We start from the raw sequence: 24,341 nt of genomic DNA, 5'->3' as shown, positions 1-24,341 counted from the left end.
TACCAATCTGATCAGTAAAAGATCTCTCTTCCTCATTTTCACCTTACCTAGTAGTAAGGCCGAAAACCAAAAGCAGTTTCTGAAAGGGATTTCCCTTTAATGAGTGGTAGTTTAGGATGCTTCAAGGCATCAAAAGAGGGAAGGTACTAGAAAGAGTTGGAGAGCACTTCACTAGGGTGGCAAGAGCAGTTTGCCTAAAGAGGCAGCAACAGCACAGCAAGGTTTATTTGCATTGAAGTTCTTGATTCTTTCAGAATGAGGAACTCTTGAACAGCTTAATCCTTAGTGTCACTATTTTTTCCTGGTAAGATTTTTCCCCTCTCTCTCCCCGCCTCCAAACGGAACATCTAGCCAGAACACTAATTGTGTGTGTTTGTTCATCTCATGCTCCAGGAGAAAATCATCAACTTTCTTGCCACCCTGACCTTGTATGAACATGAGCCAAAGTTGCTGCTTTGTGCGTAGGTGTAAACAGATGTTTAACTCAGTAACTGGTGTCCTTGAATCTTGCAATTGATTTGCCTCTTCCTGTGGGGGTGTGATTCATGATAGCCTCTCTCTCTTCCTTTCATATTAATCCAAATACATGAGAGCAGAAGTAGCCTCACAGGTCACTGGCCAAAGAGTTGAGGACCCCCTTCCTGCAGTTATTAATGCCCAAAGGACAAGGTGGAAATTACATTAAAATGAAAGTTAATCCATCTGAGGTCTCACCATCTTCCTCACCTGAGGAAAAGTGGGTCATTTTGCTTAGGCAGGAATGTGGGGACAAAAATTCCTCTTTCACTACTGGGCACCAACCCCACAACGTAATCCTAAAGAGAAAAGACTGTATTTTTTACGCTGGACTAACAATACTCAGAACACAGCAGACAACTCACTCTACCTACCCTTTAAATGATAGCAAATCACAATTCATTAGTACAAATTCATTATCCCACCACATTATAAAGCACACACAGATAAGATACAATCATAAATCCCTCTACAGGTTAAAATTCCTTACCTTGGAACATAATGCCCAGGTCAGTGGCCTGGACCACAGAAGTAATGTTGTTGGCTTTTATTTTCTTTTGGTAAAGGCTTTTGAATTAAGTTACTAATTTCCTATATGGATTAAGCTGCACAGCTACTAACCTGGATGAAAGATGAATACAATCTCACTCAAACAGTTTTCACTTGTGAGAAGCAACCTTTTGGGTCCTTACTGTATGGGCATTCAAATCCCTTCCATCACTGGGACATGACTTTCTCCTTATTTTCAAATGTGTCACGATAGGTGTTGATTGAGGGAAAGGGTAGGGGTTTGTACCTTCTACTCCCTTCCCTTACATGTTGCTGAGACTCAAGGATGGCTATAGTACAGAAGTATATGATTTGTGTATGTGCCAGATGCAGAAAGCCATCAAGAAACTGAGGCAATGTTCTGTAGGCAAACCACATGAAGTCTCTTCATTTTCAGCCTTGTAAGGCCCCACTCCAGTGCAGCAGGAACAGAAGAGGAGCTGAAGGCTTCATCAACCTCATTCACTTCTTGCATCCAGCATAACACAGACACCACTCCATTTCTCTCAAAACAATAATTACAGCAGGATAGCTAATAAACAAAGGCAATTTTTGAACAAGAAAGAAGTCCAATCCATGGCAACAGTGTAATGGCAACTTCTCACTTTCCCATTAATGATGGGGGACCTTAAACAACCCTTCCCACATCAGTCTTACTCTTCCACGTTTCTGATGCCTCAAGACCAGGACACTGTCCGCATGTAGACAATAGCACTTATTTAAACACTTATTTAAAGAATCATAAGGGAAGAGGATAGAGGAGGTGAAGAGTTCCTTTAAACAAAACAAAGAAGAAAATTGTCTCAGTTAAGAATATATTTTATTTTGAGTCTACTAATGCATTTATAAGTGCTTCCTGCAAACGACCTGCCATCTTTTTCCTTTAGAACTTAAAGGTTATACTGAATTTCAGAGATGTCTTATATTCGCTTTGATCCGGGTGTTAAAAATAAGTAGATAAATGGTGCTAAAGTCTTTTAATTCCGGAAGGATGTTGGGTGATAAACTGCAAGGGTCAAATTCTGACCTGCACAACCCCAGAGCAGAACGTCATTACTTCAGCAGTACAGAGAACTAAAAAGACCTGATTTCCTAGTGGTCCCAAGAGACACAATGATTGAGAAGCAGATAAATAAGAAACTAGAGTTCTAAGAAATATGGACTATCTTTGAATTCAGAGGAAATGAGAAAAACAGAAGGGCCTTTTGCAGTCCAAGTGAAGTGAAAGCTTAAGAATAAAAGGAATAATAGTAATAAATCTTCAGATTAAATAAATATTTAAGACAGGAGAAAAGTAAATTATTAAATCATAATGTGCTCCAAATTCAGAGTAGAAAAGATTGCTCTTCGGATAAAAATATATGTCTTCCTTGAAAACTGACTTTAAGTAAAACTGCAGAATAGATTGACCGCCAATAAGATGCTTCTGATGGTACTAAGCATAAACCGCATTTTGGGGAAAAGAAAAAGTGAATTGATAGGCTTAAACATAGAAATTCAAAGGAAACAGTCCTGAATTTTTTCCTGTTAGGAAATAAAAACAACAAAAAAACCCGACTATTCACTTAGATTTATCTGCATACATACGAACATACATACAAACATAATAACAGATACCATGCATACAAACACACAAATATAATTATTTTTCCTTTGGATAGCAGCTTTAATGACAATGTGGAGCATTAAGAAAGTGCACAAAGCAGTTTCTTGTTAAATATTTCTCAAAGCAAATTCCAAAGGAAAGCTACTGTTGATTTCTTGTACAATATATATAGCGAATATGGAAATCCAATGGGAGGTATTATTGTGTTTCTTACTGCCATACATGTTTCAACAATTCCATTGTCCCATTTGTATGTGTATCTATTTTTAGACAAGATTTGTCTTCTGAAGGAATGGCAAAAAAAATCAAAATTCCACTTGATCTTTGGGTTAATACTATCACATAAAGAAGTAAAAGCTAATAATATTTCAGCACAAAATGTTATATCTGTTATTTATGTATTTGCAGCACATAGTAACAAGTTATTTAAAGTAACAGTGACTTTACTTGTGGGAACAATTCTTTACCAGTTTTAATTAATGGCTTAATTTATCTCTTTTCTTGAGTTTTTGACACATCACAGGTATTTTGGATAGGGTTGTAGGATGAAAAACAGACCTTTGAAAAACAGAGACTGACTGTGGATATGACCATTAGGTCCTGCTACGGTATACAGCAATAAAGTTACTGTAGAAATCTCATGCTCATTAATAGCGATCAGCAGCTCTATAAATCAGACTAGAGTTTACTCATGCTGATCACATGATCCCAAATGAATGACACATGGTCCTGGTGCAGATCATGAGAAGAGTGTAGGAGTCTATAGACTTCGTAAAACAAGATAGAAAGAACAAAACCCATTCTACATAGAACAAAAATGTGATGGTAAATTTTGTTTTAAATCTGGCAGGCCTTAGCATTCATTCACCAATCTAAGCCAAAATCGGTCAGAGAAAGGTGACATACAATGATCATCTCATCAAAAAAATGAGGAAAAGAACAGTATTCCTACTGTTTAAAGAAACCCCAGTGAAATGCTTTTTCCTCTATAAATATCACTGCAGTTTTTGTGGAGTGCCTAGCCACAACCACCATTCCATCTCCGGTTTCCCTGGAATGCTCATTGGTGCAGAATTTCATAACCATTCCTCATGAGCTGACTTCATCAATCCTCCAACACTGGAGCTATTCATTCCAGACCGTGGCAAGAATCAGCCTCTTCTAGAGCCATAGAGGTACATAGCATTTAAAGATAAGGTACTCTGCCATCTTCCGGGTCATGATTTAACCGTTCTGGTTCTTTGGCTGCATGTAGATCTAGACAAAGCAATAAAACAACTTCATGCTTTTCTCAGACTCAGTTACCCTACCACTCACATGTTCTTTAAAACTGAAAAATGCCAGATTAAGAAAATATACGTCCTTTATCTTCTGTTTACTTCTGGTATTGCTAGATTTCTCTCACTCCTGTAATTAATTTTCTGTTTCTAGGTTTTGTCTGGTTCTCCTTTTCTGCAGAAACCCTGTGAAAGATCCACCTTTTAATCCTGTTCTTTATTTCATTTTTGCTTCTTTCTAGTCACTCTCTGGTGATTGAAGACTCAGCACATCAAGTTATATTATTTGATTCATCAGTTTGCCCAGAACATTTGTCTCAGTGGAGACAGCCTTTGGCCCAATCATGCTCTATTTAAATGAGTAACGTTCAATATACACCCATTTTCTATCACTAGTCTGGAGGCAGGAACTCCTAACCAAAGAGCAGGAAGGCAGAACTCAGTAGAAAAAGTAGACAAACCCCATGTTCAAAATACAGTCTACTTTGGCAGAAACATGAAAGTTCCTAGAATTAAACTGAAGTAAACAACTGACAAAGTCCAAAGTTGCCCCAGAAAAATTTATTTTAAAAAAAATAATTCTGAGGTAGGCACAAGTGAATATTGAAAGTGTGCATCTATTAACACAACTTTAGTCAAATTAAATTACCCACTAAATTCCACAGGAGACAGATTAACATGTTTATAACATATACTTGTTGAATGAGTATACCTTTTTTTGTATACCTATTATCTTTAAGTTGATTTAAAATAGTAGTTAATACCACTTAATCCATTTTGGCACTGAAATTCAGAACATGTTTCCCCATAAGAAATTTTCTCCTTGCTAATATCAACGATTAGAAAAAAAAAAACCAACAAAAAAACAACAACTAGGCAGACAGGTTTTGTGTTATGATTCAAAGCTAAACAAGTTGGAGTTCTTGAACTGAAAGGTCTAGTAAAATTTGTCCTCCCCCATCTTAAAAAAAAAAAAAAAAAAAGCAAAATCAGTTAATCTTGACCCTCAAGCCAGGGGCATGATGAAAATGAGGAAGAAAGCATTGGAAGTATATTGAGACAGGTCATACAGTGGCACTCTAGCATCTTCAAATTATCTATCTGAGCCTTTATTCTACAAAGAAGCTCATGGGATTGCTCATTTGCAACCTGTACTGCTGTGTGTGCAAGAGTAGGGGCATGTTAGAGAATGAAATATTAGTTGGTGAGCTACCCTTACACTGAAATATATTTGAGATGTGTAGGGATCGAATGGGAAGTTCTACATTAATGAAATAAGGGAAGTCAGCTAACCAGCATAAAACTCATTCATATTCAGTCAAACCAACATACCCTCTTCCAAGCACTCACAATTTATTTCAGAGTCCATAAAGGAATCATCAAAAGAAACAATGTCAAAACCCATGCCATATTAGCCACTAGAATTTAGCAGAAATGAGCATAAACAAAGTTTCTCTGTTCATCATGCCTACTTAAGAGCAGTTAATTACAACTGTCTAGAAGACATCATTACACTCAAAAAAAAAATTCCAGTGGGAAAGATGAAACCAAGTTTAAAAAGTGTCTTGATAAGTGATTTTCTGGGTGGGAATTTAATTCAGTGAAGAAATATGACAAAATGCAAAGCAAGCAAGATGTGAATGTAGACTGGGGTAACTGCAGTTCTCTTTCAGAACTGTTCATGCCAGGGATCTATTTCATTATGCAGTTCTGATATTATTTTACCATAAATTTTGCTATGAACTCATGTCTGATTTCCACTGTATTTCTTACATGTTTGAATAAATGGAGTAGGAAACTGAAAAGAAATTCTGAAGTATTCCTCAGGTGACTTGTATCAGAACAAAGTATTTAATGAAGTGCCATAACAGGCAACTGTAGCCCTCCTTTTTGGAGAGACATCAAGCACTGAGGATTTTGGCAATAGCATACATTTTTCATTTGAACACTATTTCCAGAGAGGTTTTTTTCACTTGAAATAATCCATCTCACTTAAGATGCAAACAGCTGTTCTTCATTCAACAACTTCATCCAGAAGAAGAGATTTTAAAGAACACATTTGGGATATTGTCTGCAATCTTATAGCCGTGAAGATCATGACCAAAAGTAAAAATAAAAAATAAAGGTTTCCTCTTCTCAGCAGAAGCAATAATACCACCATATTTAATCACAACCTTTCCATTTTTCCGTTCTCCCTCAGCAGTTCTACTCCATACACTGAAATCCTATTTAGACATTTTCAGACTCAGGAGTTCCTTATGAAGACACATCATGATAATTCCAAATAATTTTTAGCAGTGGAATGTTAGAGATTCAAAGACTTGCTCTTGCATGGTCACTTGTTTTCAGATTTTTAGATAAAAGCAGTGAATATGTGGCTTCCCATAAGAGACAGAATATGTGCTGTGCTCAAGAAAAGAGACACAATATAATCTTCTGACAAATCTTTGTTGCCAGTTGACTTTAGTTCAGTAGACCTCAGTATAAAGTAAACAAATCTAATCCAATTTACATTTCTAAATATTTTCTTTATTGGTTTCAGTGATACCCACCAACTACACCAACGAATCCAAATTCCTCAGGTAAAAACTAGCAACTTCAGGGATTGCCAAATGTTTTTTCAAGGGGGAAACTAATTACATTGTCTGCCTAACAGTCTATTCAGGAAAGGAGATCCTAAAGCCAAGGACCTTCCAATACAAGGCAGGGAGGAGGAGGGGCATGGGTGGTTAAATGCACAGTGTACATGCAAGATCCTCTGCATGCCAGTCTAGCTCTAGGAGGTTCAGTGTCCCAAAGGATCTTGCAGCTCTCTGATACAGTACATCTGGCCCATCCTCCTTTTGTCCCCAACCCAACAGCCTGTAGCCACCACGGACACAGGCAGAGCATGGACCTGTGTTCTTACACTGCTATTTTTACTATACTATTTCTACCCAGATTCTCTTTAGGGGCATACACGCATGGTCTGGACAAGCATCGCCTGAGATTTTTATAGATAAATAGCCCTAGTAAATACTCTATGGAATTTCAAAGGAGTATTCTCTTCTCCTTTCCTGTTAACTTGAAGAAAGGGACAGCTATAACACTAATCAATAGATTCTACATATTTGGGGTTTTTTTTGTGAATTCTGAACAACTGTAATATGGATGAATTGCAGAGTAAAACTAGCCTAAAGACAAGTTATTGATTGAACATTCAATCTCTGAATTGCCATTTTTTGCAAAATCTACAAACAAGTAGGAAGTTCTTCTATCTTCCCTAATGTATATTCCAACTATATTTGCAAATACATATTTAGCATTCTGCGCTTACCATGCCATTCATTTTGCTAATAATGTATTTACTTTTGTCAATAATAATGTAATTCCAAATCTTTCTTGGTATTGGTTTGGCAGAACTAGGAATGAGAGATTACTGAGCTTGCCTTTACAAATTTATTTAACACACAAATAATGCTTCTCCTAAAATAAAACAAAATCAATGTCAATCAGTCTGTTTTTTATTCATAATGCTCTTGTCATTCAAATAAATATTTTCACTAGGTTTCCTGAAACTTTCCACTAGGTAATATTACATATCAAAAACTATCTTACCTGAAAAACTGCCTTAGAGATCCGACATTTAATATACTTGCCACCCATTAGAATCTAGCATTCCTTCAGTCCTATTTGCAATTCTCATATACGTTCTTCATTTTAATTAAAAATAACTCAAAAGACAAGTATGTAAAGTTTCCTTCACTTCTGAACAGCATTAGACCTCAATAAAGGCTTGCAGCTTGAAACCATTTTCTTTAATGGCCGATATCATGTAGGCCATGAAGTCTTTGACATCTGTTTTACTAAACTAAAGTTAGCACTCAAACCATCCTCAAATGTGAAATATTGGTTGTTTAGAAAAGTTTACAAAACTTTACAATATCTAAGTACAAGATCCCACAGAAAGCAAAATTAGCAAAATGAATATTTAATGGCACAGGAAAAATACAAAGAAATTTGTTAAAAGAGAAAGGCATCAATAATTTTTAAATATCTTTTAAGATCAAACTGCTGCGGAAAATTTCGTGTTCAATTCAAGAATGGCATATTCTTAATGGATGTTTTGAATTGTGACTAGATAAAAGTATTTGATACCTTATGCCATTTAATTTGTATCATTCAACTCAAAGATTTCATCAAGTTGAACTACATTTCTCACAGGCAAATTCAGAGGATAAAAATGTTGTGAGACATTCTCATCAAAACTTTCATTGTGCCTATAAATAAAAATAATATAAACATGTCCTTTGCTATAGAGAATTTATGAGCCAGATTTTCTGTAAACAACATTGAAAGTTTCCCCTTCCTGCCTGCTTGCCTCCCTCCCTCATCTTTAAGAGGCATTATGGTTCATTACCACACACTAAGTTCATTTAGCACACACTAAATTTCCCAAAAGTTAAGATCCTCCCTTATAGCATTAAAAAAAAAATAAATTAAAAAAATCCTTTCAATGATATAAATGAACAGCCCATTTTTTTAAACAGCTGTAAACTCAGATTAACACTAAATATTTTTATGCTCCTAGAAGTCAAACTGACCAAGAAAATTCAGGATTTATTTGTCTTTTCTAAAATGCACATTTTAAAAAGTATTGTGCCAATGATGCAGCAATCTCAGGAAGATTCATATTGAAAGGCCAAAAATTGACTTACTACCATAATTATCTAGAAATATTCCAAAGATATTTTATTCAGTATCTTCACTATATCACTGCCTTTGCTGACATCATAACGATGTAACTAGTTATGTCAATAGGTAATATTCTCACCTCTGTATGGTCTTCCTATATAGCACAGCCAAGGCTAAGGATTTATGGATGAAAACTGTATCATGAAAATCCAGAGAGATAGCAACAATATAAAAAAGGCCACCATATTAAGACCCAAAAATTTCTGAAAGAAATCAGCTTTTGACCATGCAGTTCTTCATAACATCAGTTTAGTAAAGTCATCTTAGCAGCTGTCAGCACCAGCTATATAATATTAAGATTCTACCTTAGAATTTTGATTATAATTAGCCAAGTTTTAGATGTAGGTCATTATCGGTTTCTATTTATTGTAACAGGAGTATTATTGTCTTCACTAGCTTCAGTTCTTTTAATTACAAAAGTATATTGTTATTACTATTAAATTCATTGATCAGACAGCAAAGGTTATGCACAGATTTGAGCAGAGTTTTGTAATTGAAAGGCACCTTTAGGTATTGCTTTTGCTCCATTAGGCAACATTTTGTACAATATAGCTCCTGATATTTGAGAGATAGGACTATCACCCCTGGGAAACTATTCTGTCTAACACTGGAAAGGTCTCCTGACATTCAGCTTAAATATTGTACTGTTCAGATTAATTTATTCCTACATATATTCTTGTTAATGTGCTCTAAACAATTTCACTCTCCTCTGTGAAAATCACATGCTGTGTGAGAGCTAAAATGTCCTTTTCCTTTTTCCTTTTCCATCATAACTTCCCTTAATTGCATTTCATTGTGTGGTCACTTACCTGACATGTGCCTAGAAAGCACCAATTCCAGCATTATCATGGAGCGAGAGAATGGTCACTGAGCATGCTCTGAAAGACTTTACATTCCTAATGATTATTAGTATTACTTGTATTTCAGAAGTTGCTATCACATGGTAAACGATATCTAACATATTCACATAGAGTCAATAATCCTTTCCAGAAGTCCCAAAACCACAGGAAGAATTATTACATCTGAAGGTCACTGGAAAAAAAATAATTTACTTTTCTATATATATGTCATATCACAATCTCGGATTAGGATGGGATTTGATAGTTTACAAGTAAAAAACATGAGAGAAAACAATTGCAGAGGTGGGATCAAAACAGAGAGACCCAAGCCTTGCTAATGTTTCCTTTCATTGTTCATCTAATACCACTATATCTCTAAATATTTTTTGCAGCTGCTACAGTTTGCTTCCTTTGTGAACTCACAGTGAGAAACCAGGAGAAATAAGAACATTTGCTAACAAGGAATGTTGCAAAATGCATTTTCCTTTATTCTTTTTGTTTTAATCAGTCTTCATTCACCCTGATTCCATGAAACAATGGTATTAAGCAACTGCCTATTATTTTGATTAGTTGAATTAGATCATGAGGAATAACATAAAAAATTGCCCCAAGTATTCAGCTTAGAGCAGCACAACTTGAGAGTGCTAGAGGGCAAAAAAAACAATCTGTAAGAGCTATAGCCCAGTGTTACTCCATCTCACAAACAGGTAGTTAATCAGGATATGCATCATTAAGAACAAAAAGCAAGTCATTCCTTAGGTTGTCTGCAGTTCTCTGCTTGAAAAATTCACTAACCAATGTAATTAATCATCTAACTCTTCCTTCAGGTAAGTGAAAGCAATACAGCATAAAGCATTTTTAGAGAATATGAAAGGTGCATTGAAAAATCAATATATCAGCAAGTGTTGACTTTGGAGACTACATCTCTTTTTTTATTAATACAATGTAGTTGTATCTGTGGTATATTTATATTTTCCTTTTCCTGGCATTTTGTTTGTTCTTGTTTCTCTTTCTTTTTTTTGACTGATCAATTCATAAGCAAATCTTAATAAACAATTATAAAAATCAAATTAAGAGTACATACTTAGCTAAGGTTGTGCCAATCTTCATGATCACGTATGTTAATGTGATAAAACCCATCGCCTCCTATTACTCATTTAGACCCAATTTAAGACCTGAAGTCAAAGAAAAATTCCCCTCTGGTTACTGGTCAGGTCTATTTTAAGACTGAATACTTTCCTGAAATTACATACCCATACCAGGTCCCTAAACTCTGAGATCTCTAAATTTTGGCAGAACAGAACCATTTAATTATAAAAGAAAGTTCCAGCATGCCTCAGCATGACCATGCTCTCTGGTGATGCAACACACAGCTAGAGTTAGCACAGCACACAGCCTGTGAGGTCAACAACAATTTCCTCTGTTGTAAAAAATTAGGTGTGCCACTTGCACCCCTGGCAACAGAGCAAAATCACAAAACTGATTCCCCAGGTGAATAAAGCTTCCACCAAATTAATCTAATTTTTTACAGTGGTTCGAAAGCAATCTGCTTTAAATGAAAAAGTAGTGCTGCAGTACTACGTTAAGGATTTCATCTGGCTCTCACCCATGCTTAGGTCAACTTGTTGTTTCATGGGTTTTAGAGCGAGGCAAAATTACTCAAATATGTTGCAGATTATAACAAAGGGCCAGCAAAGAACAGAATATCTGCTGTGTGTACACCTAACCTTGCTTTATTCACTTCAGCTAGACCTTCACAGCTTTTATGTAAGGCAGCCATTTTAATTGACTTTCACCAATTATTATTTATTTTTTTTTTAAAGGATGGAAGGAAAGTCACAAACATATTTCCCCCTTATTTGAGCATTGTATTGATCACAGAATTTGGTCTGCTACAGACTTAAATTCTTCAAGAGCCACTCAGCCACACAGATCCAGCGTATTCCATCAACTTATACTTTATGCTGAATTTAAAAACATTAAAGAATAATACTCAGCACATGACAGAAGCTCTTTACATACCTGAAAAGAATACTCTGCATCATGTTACAGGAAAATTAATTTGAATCTGGAAGCTTAACCACAGTCAAGAAAGTTTGTGTCAAGTAGGAAGCAGAATAAGTATCATCTTCACCCTGCCTGGAAGGTTGACAGTAAATCCGTTGTAACTAGGTCTCAAAGCTGGATCTTCAACTCATTGGATTTTGTGTCTTGTTTTGACTGCTCAACAGGCAAGATCTTTAATCAATATGTTGTGAACAAATTTTTCCATTTAAAAGATTTTTTGGGATAACCCACATTGCTTTTCACAATTTCATCAGCATAAATGTTTTTTTTCCATTGTTTTCTTAATGTTAGACTACTTATAAAGCATACTTGCATTAAATGAGGGATTCACTGAATATGCGTTTTTTATTACATCAGGAAAAGCCTCCTAGAACTTGGAAATAGCTATGTTTTTAACAGCATCTGATAGCACCATGAGACATTGACTAGGATCATGGCCAATGTGAAGATATGATCCATATGGTTCATTTTATCATCAAGATAGTTGTTAAGAACACCTTTTTCATTTTTACCACTCTAAGTATATGGAATCTACAAAGAAATAAGCAATTAGAGATATAAAATTAAACTTTGTATTCAAAGTTATGGCAACTCTCTTCTGACTTCTACATGTTCCATGTGAAATAATCCCAGGCATACTGTGCTCAAAAGCAATCCTTTACTATGAGCACAAAGAATCACCTACCACAGGGTCTTTGAAACACACTATATGGTGTTCCACTCAGCTTGCTCAGTCTAACCTTCTTCTCCAACTAATCCTGTTGCAGTATTTAATACAGGACAGTAGGATTTATACAGGGGCATGTATGAGTCAACAACAACAACAACACCCTTCCAAAATACAATAATCTTGGCTTAACTCTGGTTGTTAAAGTAACGCTGAGCAGAATAAAAAAGACAAATTTAGAGAAAAGGAAGACTTAAAATATTTTGTTTAGCAAACAGAAGGGGGATGATAATATTAAGAGGAGACTGGAACAGAAAAGTGGAAAAAAGGTAACATGGAAACTTGCTCTTGCTCCCAGTCTCAGACTTTCCCAACTCCTTTTGACTACCTGTGCCAGGGAGACACTGCTGCTGCTGCTTGCTTTTCCTCTCAGAATTTCAAGCACTGGAATTCCACCCAGCTGATAAATTATGAATCAATACAAACCAATATGTAATAATACTTTTTTTAAAAAAAAAACCTATAGTGATATTTTGGCCTGAATTTTACAGTAAAAGACCTTGGAGAAAATTTCTGCAGTTAACTTCTTGTGCAAACACCCTGAAAAGTGAACGAAACAGGACAGTGGAGAAGCATTATAAAAATACAGAAATGATTCAGTTTTTGAACTTCACACACATAAGATGTCTGGAAAGGAAAACAGTAATATATGAGCAGCAACAGTGCTATTAAAACAACCAAAGACACCTATACAGATACTTGTTTTTTATTTTTATAAAAAAAGATCAGATTTATTAGTGCCAATGTATGTTCATAGTAAGGTAACAGAAACTAAACTAATCTGAGTAGCAACTTACATCAAAGGATTATCAAAATAATATTTCTTGTAAGTGAAACATAATACTTCTTTTAAACTTGATTCTTGCCAACTAGAAGTCCTTGTTATCTGTCTATGAAGCCTTTAAAGCAAAGTTGCTACAGTCAAACAGGGTCCTGGTAGAACTTGGCACATAAAGAAACAATTCAATTTTCACCCATACAGCACCTCTCACTCCCCTGGAGCACTCATTCATACAATACTTACATAATGCATATACATTATGACTAAAGCCATGTATGGCCTAAAGCACATAGAATATCTCAGTTCTAAATGTAACATATCTCTACATCAAAAGCAGGTCATTGTATTTACAGCAGATGATCTTGCTCTGCAGATGAGGCTTTTGCTTGAAGATCCTTTTGTTAGCATGTGCTAAGATGTTCGAGTCGTCAAATTATTTATCAAATTAGAGGTGTATCTACAGGAAGATCTGTCTGACCGTGTGCGAGGATTCTAAGGCAATAGTAGTAGTTGTTCCACAGGACTAGCGCTGCCATTACAACCCACTCTCCCTTGGAGCAGTAAAGCCTTCCTTCTCCAGATGCAGCCAGGTGTGGTGAGACATTCATGATCTGCAAGCTGTTGGCTCAAAAGTCTAAAACTTCTTAGTTTGTTTTTGTTTTTAATGTTCATGGAATAGCACCATAGGAATTCACTGTTGATAACAAACAAATCCTGGGTCTGTTGTAATGTTTTGCTTTGCTTTTTTCACCATCACTCTTACTCATCACTTTTGTCATCGTCTTACTCCCAGAAAAAAACCTCTTTGGGAAACCTGACTCTTGGATAGTACTGCAGCTTCATTTCCAAGTAGCTAAACCAGACAATTAGCTCATTCACAAAGAGGTCCGAAGAAATAAAGCTTAATAGTGGTTCCAAATGTACTGCTGAATACAAATTCAGTAGGAGGCGTTCTAGATGATCCTTGACTATTTCTGTTTCTCATGGATACAGATTTTGATTCGGGACAGGTTTTCATCTCAGTCTCTTTCTATGTTCAGTGCAAAAGAAGAGCACATCATCAGAGATAGCTTACTTAATTAGTAAACCAAACATTTTCAGATGCTTATGCTGTTCAAATTCAGTCAACAAGTGATTGGTCAACTGGTGATGACCGATGTAACAGCTCAGACTTCTCAGTCATTAGTAAAACAAAATACTCTAAAGATCAGTTATGTTTCAGAAGTAGGATTTTCCAGTTTCAAAACACTGATAACCTGATATAACAGATGAATTTGTAAAAAATACAGAACAATGCAGGAAGACCTTCCCATTTCATATCTTCTTTCAAGTCCTTGTACACACCTTAAACTGGATACAAAGTCAAAGCAACTAGATATAAGGACCGTATTTTGAATGTGTGACCTGAAAGAGCTTTTTTTCCTCCTGGACCCATACCATTGTCAGAAGGAAGAATGGTCTGCAGGGTCACTTCCCCTGAATGCAACTGATTGAATCTGTACGCATCTAAGACAAATGTCAAACCATGAAAAACAGCTTTTATATTCTCCCTGCATGCAAATTCTTTTCACAAGCTTTGCAGAGACAGTCAAGTATGGAGTCTGCACATCATCATCTTGACTATTCCACTGGGATAGGCGATTTTTCTTTTTATTTTATTTGAGTCTCTGGTCTTATAAGTCATCATTTCAACTGAACTCATATAAAACATTTGTGCTAATAACTTCAGTTTAAAAAAAAAAATACATGCCTTCTTTCCTTTCCACTGTGCATTCTTTCTTCTCACTCTCCTTTTCTGGCATAGAGGTTCTTGTGTTATTTTTTGGTGTGCACGCTATCTGGATATTTTATACTTCTGTATCGTATATGAAATCCTTTCTTGTTGATTGTATCATCAGTGTGAAAGTGAAGTAAAAGAGTTTCCCCTGCTGAATAAATTTCTTCTGGTGGCTAAAATAAATGAATAAACAAATAAATTATCTGCCCACTGTGTATTTATCCCCTTCATTCACTTCTTTTTTTTTTTAATGGATATTTATCTTTTCCTGTTATGCCTTGTCATGTAATTCCACTGGGTCTCACACAATGCCATCTGACATCCTCAAACCAAATAGTTCTATCTCGCTCAACTCTCAACTATAGGCCAGGAATTTTTGAGGCAGACTGAAGATATGACAACCTAAACTCCTAAAAGCTGTAGGTCAGCTTAAATAATGATGTTTGAATATTTATCTGCTGGCAGAAGCTTTAAAATTATCTGTTATAAAATTTTGCTTTTGTATTAATGTGCATGCTTTCGATCTTGAGCTCTGAAGATAGGGCCTGAAAAGCATCTTTTTGCACAATCTAAATAAATGTGGCATCATGCTTTCTGCATCTAATTTAACTTCTCCCGTTTGTATGAAGCATCTCTGCAATCTTTTCTTATGAGAAAAAGAAAACAAAGCTCCTTGTTCTTTTGTCATTCCCAGATGTCTTCTATAGTTCTGGTGGTAGGAAATAGTGACTTTCTCCCACTTCAGTTTGGATTATTTTGCTTTCAATAGCTTTTCTATTTAATTCTGTCTTTCCCATGTGGCCTTTGCTATTCATCCATATCTTAGCAGAACCAAAACAAAACAACACCAAAATCCAGCCACATCATCACCACACCACTACCACTCCCATCACTCCTCCCACAAAATAATTCAAGACCCAGGTTGGGCCATTCTCCAGTTTGTTGCCCTCCTACTTGTAAATAGGGCAACCTGCAAAGAAAAGTATTGTTTTGTGCGAGTTAGTAGATGTTGGACTCAGTTGTAGCATTTCCCTTAGAATATATTGCCTGCAGTTCAGTGGTAGCTCCTGCACGTTTAAGTGTTCAAAAACGCCTTGAAAGGATTTAAGCCAGTTTACAGGTAACTCATTTGAATGACTGAGATGTTTGATCCAGCACTGTGGCTGAATCAAAAAAAAAGAGACACATGGTTAATTAAAATCTCCTATCATTTCATGTAAAGCATTTCAAACCTTCTATTTAGGCAGAGCTTATCTGTGAAAGTGTGCTTGTATTTCCACGCATATAAAGAATTGATGAGGACTTGTAGGATCATTGCACCAGCTTTCACAATGCAGGCAGCTAATAGACAAATGTAAGTCTAAAGAAGAAATAGGATACATCCTTTTCAGGATGACACCTAGCCCATTTCCTCCATGCCTCACAGTTAAAACATGTCAGAGATGCATATGGGATGACAGGGCTTTCTTAAGGTCTACATTAATATCACACCATTTAGAAGCACTTTCTTTCCCTAAAATCAGATTTAAGTAGTAGATGAGCATATTATAAATGCTTCCCAAGCATGTCTCCCCCTGTAAAATGTGGCTTCTTCATTCAAACTGAAAGAATCTGTGATAATTTTCAACACTGGCGCATTTCTGTCTCCGTAGGGGGAAAAGCTGCTGACTTTTTGGGTGCTGGTAAACACTTCGCTGTCAACCACCTAAAACTTAACATAACTTTGGTCAAAATCTAGGTAAGAATATTTATTGTTTAACATATTTCAAGCAAGTGTTTGCACTACAAGAGTGCAAATTTATATTAAAAAATAATCTGAATCAGATATTAGAGTATCTTCATTATAAGGTGTAGTAACTGAACCTTGTCCCTTCTTGACCCTTTCCTTCCTCTTCCCTGTCTTTTTTATTCTTTTTTTTTTTTTGGTAGAAATAAAAGGAAAAATTTTAGTACCTGGTTACTTACCCCAGATCCACAAAATCGACCAAGTCTCACAGCTGTCTTATCGTGACCATCAAAGAGCTCCACATAATCATAACCACAATCTGCCTCTTCTTCAACCTCAAAAGTCTGAAACATTAACTCAACTCGATAGCTGCGTTCTGCCACCAGGAGCCAGTCACAGTCTGCCTGAACTGGATAATTGTTATCGCCAAACTGAGCATGCGAGTACAGGTCTTTGGCCTTGGTTTCAGCTTTCAGCCGACCACCACACTCTAAATGGAGGGAAAAAAAAAAAAAAAAAAAAAAAGGATGAAGCATCTTATTGAGTGCAAATCAGCATCTTCTTTTCATGGATGCCCAGCCTTATTCAGGCTGAGTGCATTTTTATGCCATAAGCAGTCAATCAAACAAGGTGTAGAGTGAACTACTACCCAGTATGGATAGTATGAATATAAATACACCATTCTGAGTTTTTCCTATATAAATTCTGTTTTATAACTACAGAGACTTGGGCATATTGGATAAGTTTTAAGTGAAAGACAGAAACAGGGAACACCAAGTTATGAGGAATGTGGTTCAAGCAGTAGGACATACTTTGTGTAGGCTCTTGAGAGGTGTCAGTGGCCTGCAAGGCAAGTGGTGTAAGTGGGGTATCCACATTTCAGTGGTGACACTGTTTCCACATGGGTTAATGACACCATTTGCAAGCGGCAGGGGAGGATCAGCTCTAGCACACATGTAGTCAGTGATCAAGTGTGTGTCTTGCGTTTCATAGGAGTGCCAGCTTTAACTGTCACGCAGTGCCTGGAGAGCTAGCTCAATACTAAACACTACTGCCAAGCTCACTAACATGTTTGTTGTGTGGTTCATGGACAAGAACAGGTCTTTCTATGCAAAAAGATCATGGCCAGGAGAAAGCTGCTACTACCAGAGAGTCTTGTACCTGAAAAGCATGCTCTTGAGGGAATTCTTGAGCAGAAGATCTTTGCCTTATGCCTAAGTCTTTATTCCAGTATAAATCTCGATTTGTACACAGCAGCAAAATGTATATGGGGCTTTAGAGCTTGTTTATAACTACTCAAAAATTTCATCATTTACATATGAATTAACTTTTCTGTATACCTGAATTAGCTGTTCTTTAGCCAGTTTGCTGAAGAACAGAAATTGCTGAAAATGCACTGAATAAAAAAAAAATAAAAATACAGTACCTGGTACTTTATCATTTCTAAATATTTTCAGTAGCTATAATTAAAATTACTATTCTATCCTAAATGACCAGTGAATTCAGTTTCTACAGTAACTTAAATAAATAGGTGTTACGCATCTGACAATTAAAAATGCTATTACAATGCAACAAATATCAGATGGAAAATAGTACTTAAAAGAAAAAAATACATTGTTTATTAAATTTTCAAGAGATGGATGGAAGCTTTTTTACTTTACAGGTACAAAGATTTCAGTGAAAGCATAATTTAGTTTTGGTTTCTCATCAAGAACAAACCATTTCTCACAGCACCCATAAAAACACCAGTGCAAATGAGCTTGAAACAAAACCTGAGGTTCACAAGTTTAGATTCAACTTTTATAAATGAACAGATAATTCTATCTGCATCTTGATCACATGTAGATATTATAAATTGATCATTTTACAATAACCTGAAAAAAATTGCAAGATCTGAACGTTTCTAAGCTTTGATAAAGAGATACTGTGAATTTGGCATCAGTGTCATGGACTCCACCCACATTAAACATCACCAACTGCAATGTTACATTGTCAGGAGTCACATTTTAGCTGGGAATTAATGACAGTAATGAGCAAATCCTTATTTTTTAAAAACATGTGTGCATTTTCTTAATAAGTAAATGAAGAAATCAAACCAGGAAATATAAGTAACAATAATAATTAGAGTAATCCTTTATGCATCATCTGTTGTTCAATCAGAAATTTATAAATTATTTTGCTTTTAAAGAATAGATAGGAGCACATGATAAAGACAATTTGTCAAATGAGATAGTTCAAACAGTTATTTCCCATTGGTATTATAATATACTGTGGTTTTTTCCCCATTTTTTTCCTGTTTTTGATTTAATTTACTTTATGGGGGGTTTTTTTGTTTGGTTGGGTTTTTTTTTTTTTTTTTTTTTTTTTTTTTTTTTTTTTGACTGGACTGTTGGCCAACATTTAGAACATCTCTCTGCTTCAGACACAGAACAGCTGCTGGGGAGAAAATGTGTAATGAACTATCTGCATATTTTCCCTCTGCTTCTTACAGTGGAGAGGAGCTTAAAGGAAAGTTATAATCATACTAACAACTACTGCAAAAAATCCACACTATCTGAACTAGTGAAACAAGATCATAAATTTGATTCAGCATTGTCATACTGAATTATTACAGTCATTCTGGAAGTGACACAGGATCCTAAGCTCAGTAACGTCTGAAATGCCCAAATTTGTCAAGAGACATCCTCGCAGGGCTGACAGAAACAGGACCTACAGCAGACCTGCCACCACCTGCAGCAGTGGCTGGACGCCAGGCACCATAAATGAGGCCATCCAGAAGGGAGCTAGATGCCTGTGTTAGGGCAACCAAATCACTCCTTAAGCAATTTTATAAATTCTTTCTGGATGGATTATGACTTTGCTGAGAGAGGAAAATATAACTGAATCTCTTTCTAAAACTGTGTTGGACTTTAAAACCAGCATTTTATATGTTTTGCTCCACCCAGGGAAGCCTTTCTATCTAATCTATTTTTTGAAACTTTCTGCTTCTGCTGCTACAGTTTTAACCTTTTTTCAGTGGAAATTTGGAATTTGGATAGTATTTCAAGCCAAAAAGTGTCACAGAAGAGAAATCAACATAATCACCAGGATCTACTAGAATAAGAGGTCATTAAAGATGCCATGAATACTGCAGCACATACACCTTTGGGCATAGAATCCAGTTACTCTTTCACTGTTTTTATATTACACAGTGTTATATTCTATAGAGTGAGTTCTGCCAACAGGTCAGAAGTGAAGGGAGCAGCATCCTCAGCTCTCCCTGTCTGCCTGCACAGCTATACAGGATTGAGCGCTGCCTTGCCTACTTCCATTGCATACTGCCAATTATTATTTGCCAGAACAAATAAAATAAGGAAATGCAATCCACTGTCTATACACTTGTTTGATATCTATTCATTCACATGTGCGTCCAAAGCACAGAGGTAACATTCCCATGGAACATTTGTGTCTGGCTCAAGACTGCAGGAAAAGGCTGCAAGATCTGAGTTGTCTCTCATTCAAACACTACCTCAAAGCAGATGCTGATGATGCGCTGTTCAACTTAGAAGTTTGTGCAACAGCAGTTGACAGAAATAAACGTCCTCTCTTAAGGAAGCAAACTTTATTAATTGTTACAACGTGCTTAAAAACTGGGCAGATTTTATTCTTCAGACTTTCTCAGAAATGCACTAATATGCATTGCTAAGAGAGTTTTTACAGTCAAGGCACATCTAATTTTCCATCTAAGGGGAGGGGTTACTGTGGTAGGGAAGGAAAACAATAGCATGCTTGTAAAAGAGGATTTTCCACCAAAAAGAAATTGAATTACAGATAGCTAAAGTTTTCACTTTCCAGTCCCAGATCATGAGGAGTGAGTAGTTCATGTACTATTGCCTACTGTCTTTCTCTGAAAGGGAAATTAAATTAATAAAGTTTTGGAATTATTCTTAGTAAAGCAGAAGGAAAAATAAGAGAAAATGCTAATATCGATATATGAGGATTTTTTAGCTGAGCACTAAACATCACCTTGATGCATACTCTGGGTAATATTGACTAATCACCTTAATTATTATCTTCTATTAATGATTGTTACCTATCAGTAAACCTTATCTACTAACATGGATATTTATAAATATTTTCTGCATTAATATTTATTGCAAAATATTGTATGAATAAAAATGAACTCTGGAAAGTAAGGACAGACATTATGGCTGAAGAAGAAATCAAAACAAAAAAAAAAACCAAACCCCCTCGTTTTATAGCAGGCACTGAAAGTTCAGAGATTCGGCACTAGGGGCCACTGTAAGCCAAGCAACGTCAGGGAAATAATGTACACACTATGAAAATGTCTCAAGAAATCTATTAATGCAATTGCAAAACACTATTTTCAATTTCAGAGATTTCTGCCAAAGCACAAAATTAAATTGTAAATATGAAGGAGATTATATTTTTAAGGCCCTAAGAAAGTCTTCAGTATTGTTTTTTCTTATTCTTCTTTGGTTTGTCTTTCCTTTTTAGCTCTATAGAGAAAGTAATAGCTGTTTACACAAAACCCAGACTTTTGTTTAAGTTAGAACAGGAAAGTAATGGAGGTGCATCACATGCCCCAGTGAAGTGCTGCATTACAAATACAATTAAAAGCTAATGAATCTTTTACAAACTAATAGCATGAATCCTAAAAAATATCCTTTGATTATCTATGCCAGTATCTTCTTTTTATTGGATTTTGTTTCAAAACCTTTTAATTGCTTACCTATGAGAGAGAAAAGGAGAAAGAAACATCTAAAATATTAATCTGACTTTTCCTACTGTTCTTAAGGTTCATTAGATTTAGTTGTAACATTGTCTTATCTGTTAACTCATCCCATTCCTATATAAGAAATGCCTGAATATCTTCCACTAAAGAACAAAGGGGAAGTTACTGATAAAACACATGCTGATTTTCTGACCTGTAGAGTGCGTTGCTTGGAAGCCTTTTCTTTGAACTGATGCATCAGAAACAAAGCGGAGAAACATTCTGTTTCCAGTAGCAATAAGAGGATCTGGTATCTTATTGCCACATAAGCGTCCCAGAATTGGTGATTTTTCACTTTCACCATCAAACACTTCCAAGTGGTCATAAGCACATTCCTGATGTTGTTCTATCTCAAATTCATTGAAGGTCTGGTGGGAAAAAAAAGCAAAATGACTCAATGTAGTGCTGTGTTTACTGTACTTACGTGGTACATATGTACTGTCAGTATGTTTCAGAATACAAAGTAGATGTAATTAAGATGACAGATTTCACATTACTGCCCCTAGAAGCCTATAGCTTTGAATAACATACTAATTTTGAGAATGTGGAATAACAATTAAGACAGTGAATTTTAAGAGGGCATCATCCAATCCCTTAGAAAGGGATTAGAATCTTTATAGCCAACTCCATAAGAGTATATTAAATCTAGAATGTGGTGGCCTTTCTGTTGAATTTGCACTGTTTGCAGAATTATTCCGAATTTCAGAGAACATTGAAAACAGAAAAAAAATGGAAATTATTGGTTCCTCAGATAGTTGAGTAGTGATTGAAACATCTGCAAAATGTAACACACACACACTCTTTTTTTTTTTTTAAACTTACCTCACACTGCAAATAAAACCGTTGAGAATTACATTTCCACATAAATGGTTATGCATGAAAGTTATATTTTCTCATCTATTGCCTAGAGATCTACTTTTTATTACTACAACACCAACAATATTTCAGTCTGCACCCTTCACAGTAAGATCACATTTTGCTAGTGAAATCACTGTGAAAAATAACAAAATTATGTTGATTGTTTGTTAAAAAAACTTCAACAGACTATTTTGATGTCCTCAGATCTCCCAAGGAAATTCAAATTGCTGCCATAGCTTCAAGAGAAGCTGAGGCTCACAAACTTTATTTAATTTCAAATCTGTGATCTTTCTTCTACACTTCAAGCCATTTATCCTAGTTTCTGAGTTCCTAAGGATTCTCAGTCTCTCTCAGTGTTCGTGGCAGCTTGTAAGAACAAAATTTGGTCTACAAAAAATTGTAAATTGAAAGTTCTTTGGAGCAGAGTGTGGCAAACTTAGTTTTAAAAACTTCTGGAATTTAGATTTCTCAAACTTAAGAGTGTCCAACTGAAGGTATTTCTGAAAAGTGTATGCCATATCCTACAGAAACTGTTAAAACACATAACAATTAACACCTGCTTTTCAAATACAGAATAGTGTCTTCCAAGACTAGACTAGTATCAACAAATTTATTTCAAGGGGACATCTAAGAGATTTCAGATAAGACTTTTTGACCAGGGCTAAATTTCAACAAGAAACCTGATGGTTAATATCCAGTAATCATTAAACACAGAGAAAACAATATACATATATATCTTTGCGAATTTTCAGAAATAACCTACAATTTAAAGTGAAATTCAAAATCTGTTGTGTTCAGCAAAATAGCAGAAAAACACCAAGTATAAATGCTCCCATGAGTAGGCATGTAGCTGACTGTTTATGGAAAAAAACCCAAACAGACAAACACTAAAGGATTAAGAAGCAATGATTAAAAGAAATAAAACTGAACTGTCAAATACTGAGCAGATATCATAATTATGTATTCTGTCTGGTATACCAAAGCAAATCTGACCTACCAAATCCCTTGTGGAATCCAGTCAGTGTGAAATCTGATGGTAATTTATATTAACAGCTGACCTAAAGGAAATATAAAGACCTAACACAAAGTCTATTGCCCAAAGAACTGAATTATTCAGAATAACACTTTTGTTTTGTGAAAAGTGAAGAGTTACATGATGCAGGGGATATAGATTCATTTCACAGGAAAGTCTGGGGTTTTATATTAAGGGATTGAAACTCTAGAGGCAGTGAAAACAGCTGTACAGCAGTCCCTCCTGCTGCTCTTAAATTGTAGTCAGCCATCCTACTTTTATGATGCCAAGTACGTGTTGTCATTTATACCCAAATAAAATCTGATGGATTAAAAAAAACCCAGAAAGCTGAGAGACTAACTGTAAGGGAGTTAGTTAAATATAGAATTGAGTCAAGCCAACTTGGAATCAATGGGAGCAATAGATGTGATCCAAGAGCAGCCTGCAGAAATTTGTTTTGTTTTAGAGGAAAATTGTATCGGTTTTGTTCACTTCTCATTAGTACAAAAAACCCACACTCTCTAGGAAGCACTTCTTACCATGAACTAAGATTATATTATTTTTAATATTTGACTTATCACTGGGTTTCCTAAGCCTGCAGGGGGACAGTACATAATATATTGCGTCCCACAAAGAACAAAAAAAAGTCCTAAATCTGTTATGAGTCTAGCAATTGAGCCTAGCAATTACAAAGAGAAATAAAGGAATCTGTGGTTTAAAGGAAAAGCAGATCTTAATATTAAGTCTTTCAAAATCTTTAAATGCCTGATTTAGACAGAGACAGTCTCAATTTTTTAAAAAAGCAGTCAGTTCTCAGCAGTGGACTAAGAGCAGGCTTGAAAGAGGAGAACTGACAACAAACTTTCCTTAAAGTTGTACATAACTGAATAGTTGCTGCCAACAAGAGTTCACAGATGATTTAATAAAGTTGGTATTCTAATTAAACCACACTCCATCTTCCTGCAACAAATACTTTTGAATACCTACCCCACCACCATGACAACCGTACTCATTTTTATTGTCTCATTAGTGGGAATGATATTCAGAAATGTTACATATACCTTCTGAACATCTAGCCCTTTCTATCTATAGCACTCA

General features: G+C 35.7%; 1 protein-coding gene across 4 annotated transcripts in view; it reads right to left on the bottom strand.

The window, feature by feature from the left end:
- Nucleotides 1–10,025: 10,025 nt before the first annotated feature.
- The window catches only part of TLL1 (tolloid like 1), a 141,600-nt gene continuing 127,284 nt past the window's right edge, over nt 10,026–24,341 (bottom strand). For 3 of the 4 annotated variants that reach the window (XM_074905722.1, XM_074905721.1, XM_074905723.1), the window contains 3 exons: nt 21,528–21,741; nt 16,839–17,089; nt 10,027–15,046 (listed from right to left, as the gene is read on the bottom strand). In XM_074905722.1, the coding sequence (XP_074761823.1) occupies nt 14,912–15,046; nt 16,839–17,089; nt 21,528–21,741 (600 nt within the window). In that variant the 3' untranslated portion in view covers nt 10,027–14,911. Of the gene's footprint in view, nt 15,047–16,838; nt 17,090–21,527; nt 21,742–24,341 lie in introns of all 4 variants that reach the window. The other variant, XM_074905724.1, reaches the window with a different exon arrangement.

Source organism: Athene noctua, chromosome 4, assembly GCF_965140245.1.
Source record: "Athene noctua chromosome 4, bAthNoc1.hap1.1, whole genome shotgun sequence".
Taxonomy (NCBI): domain Eukaryota; kingdom Metazoa; phylum Chordata; class Aves; order Strigiformes; family Strigidae; genus Athene; species Athene noctua.
This window is presented reverse-complemented; position numbering and strand designations above follow the sequence as displayed.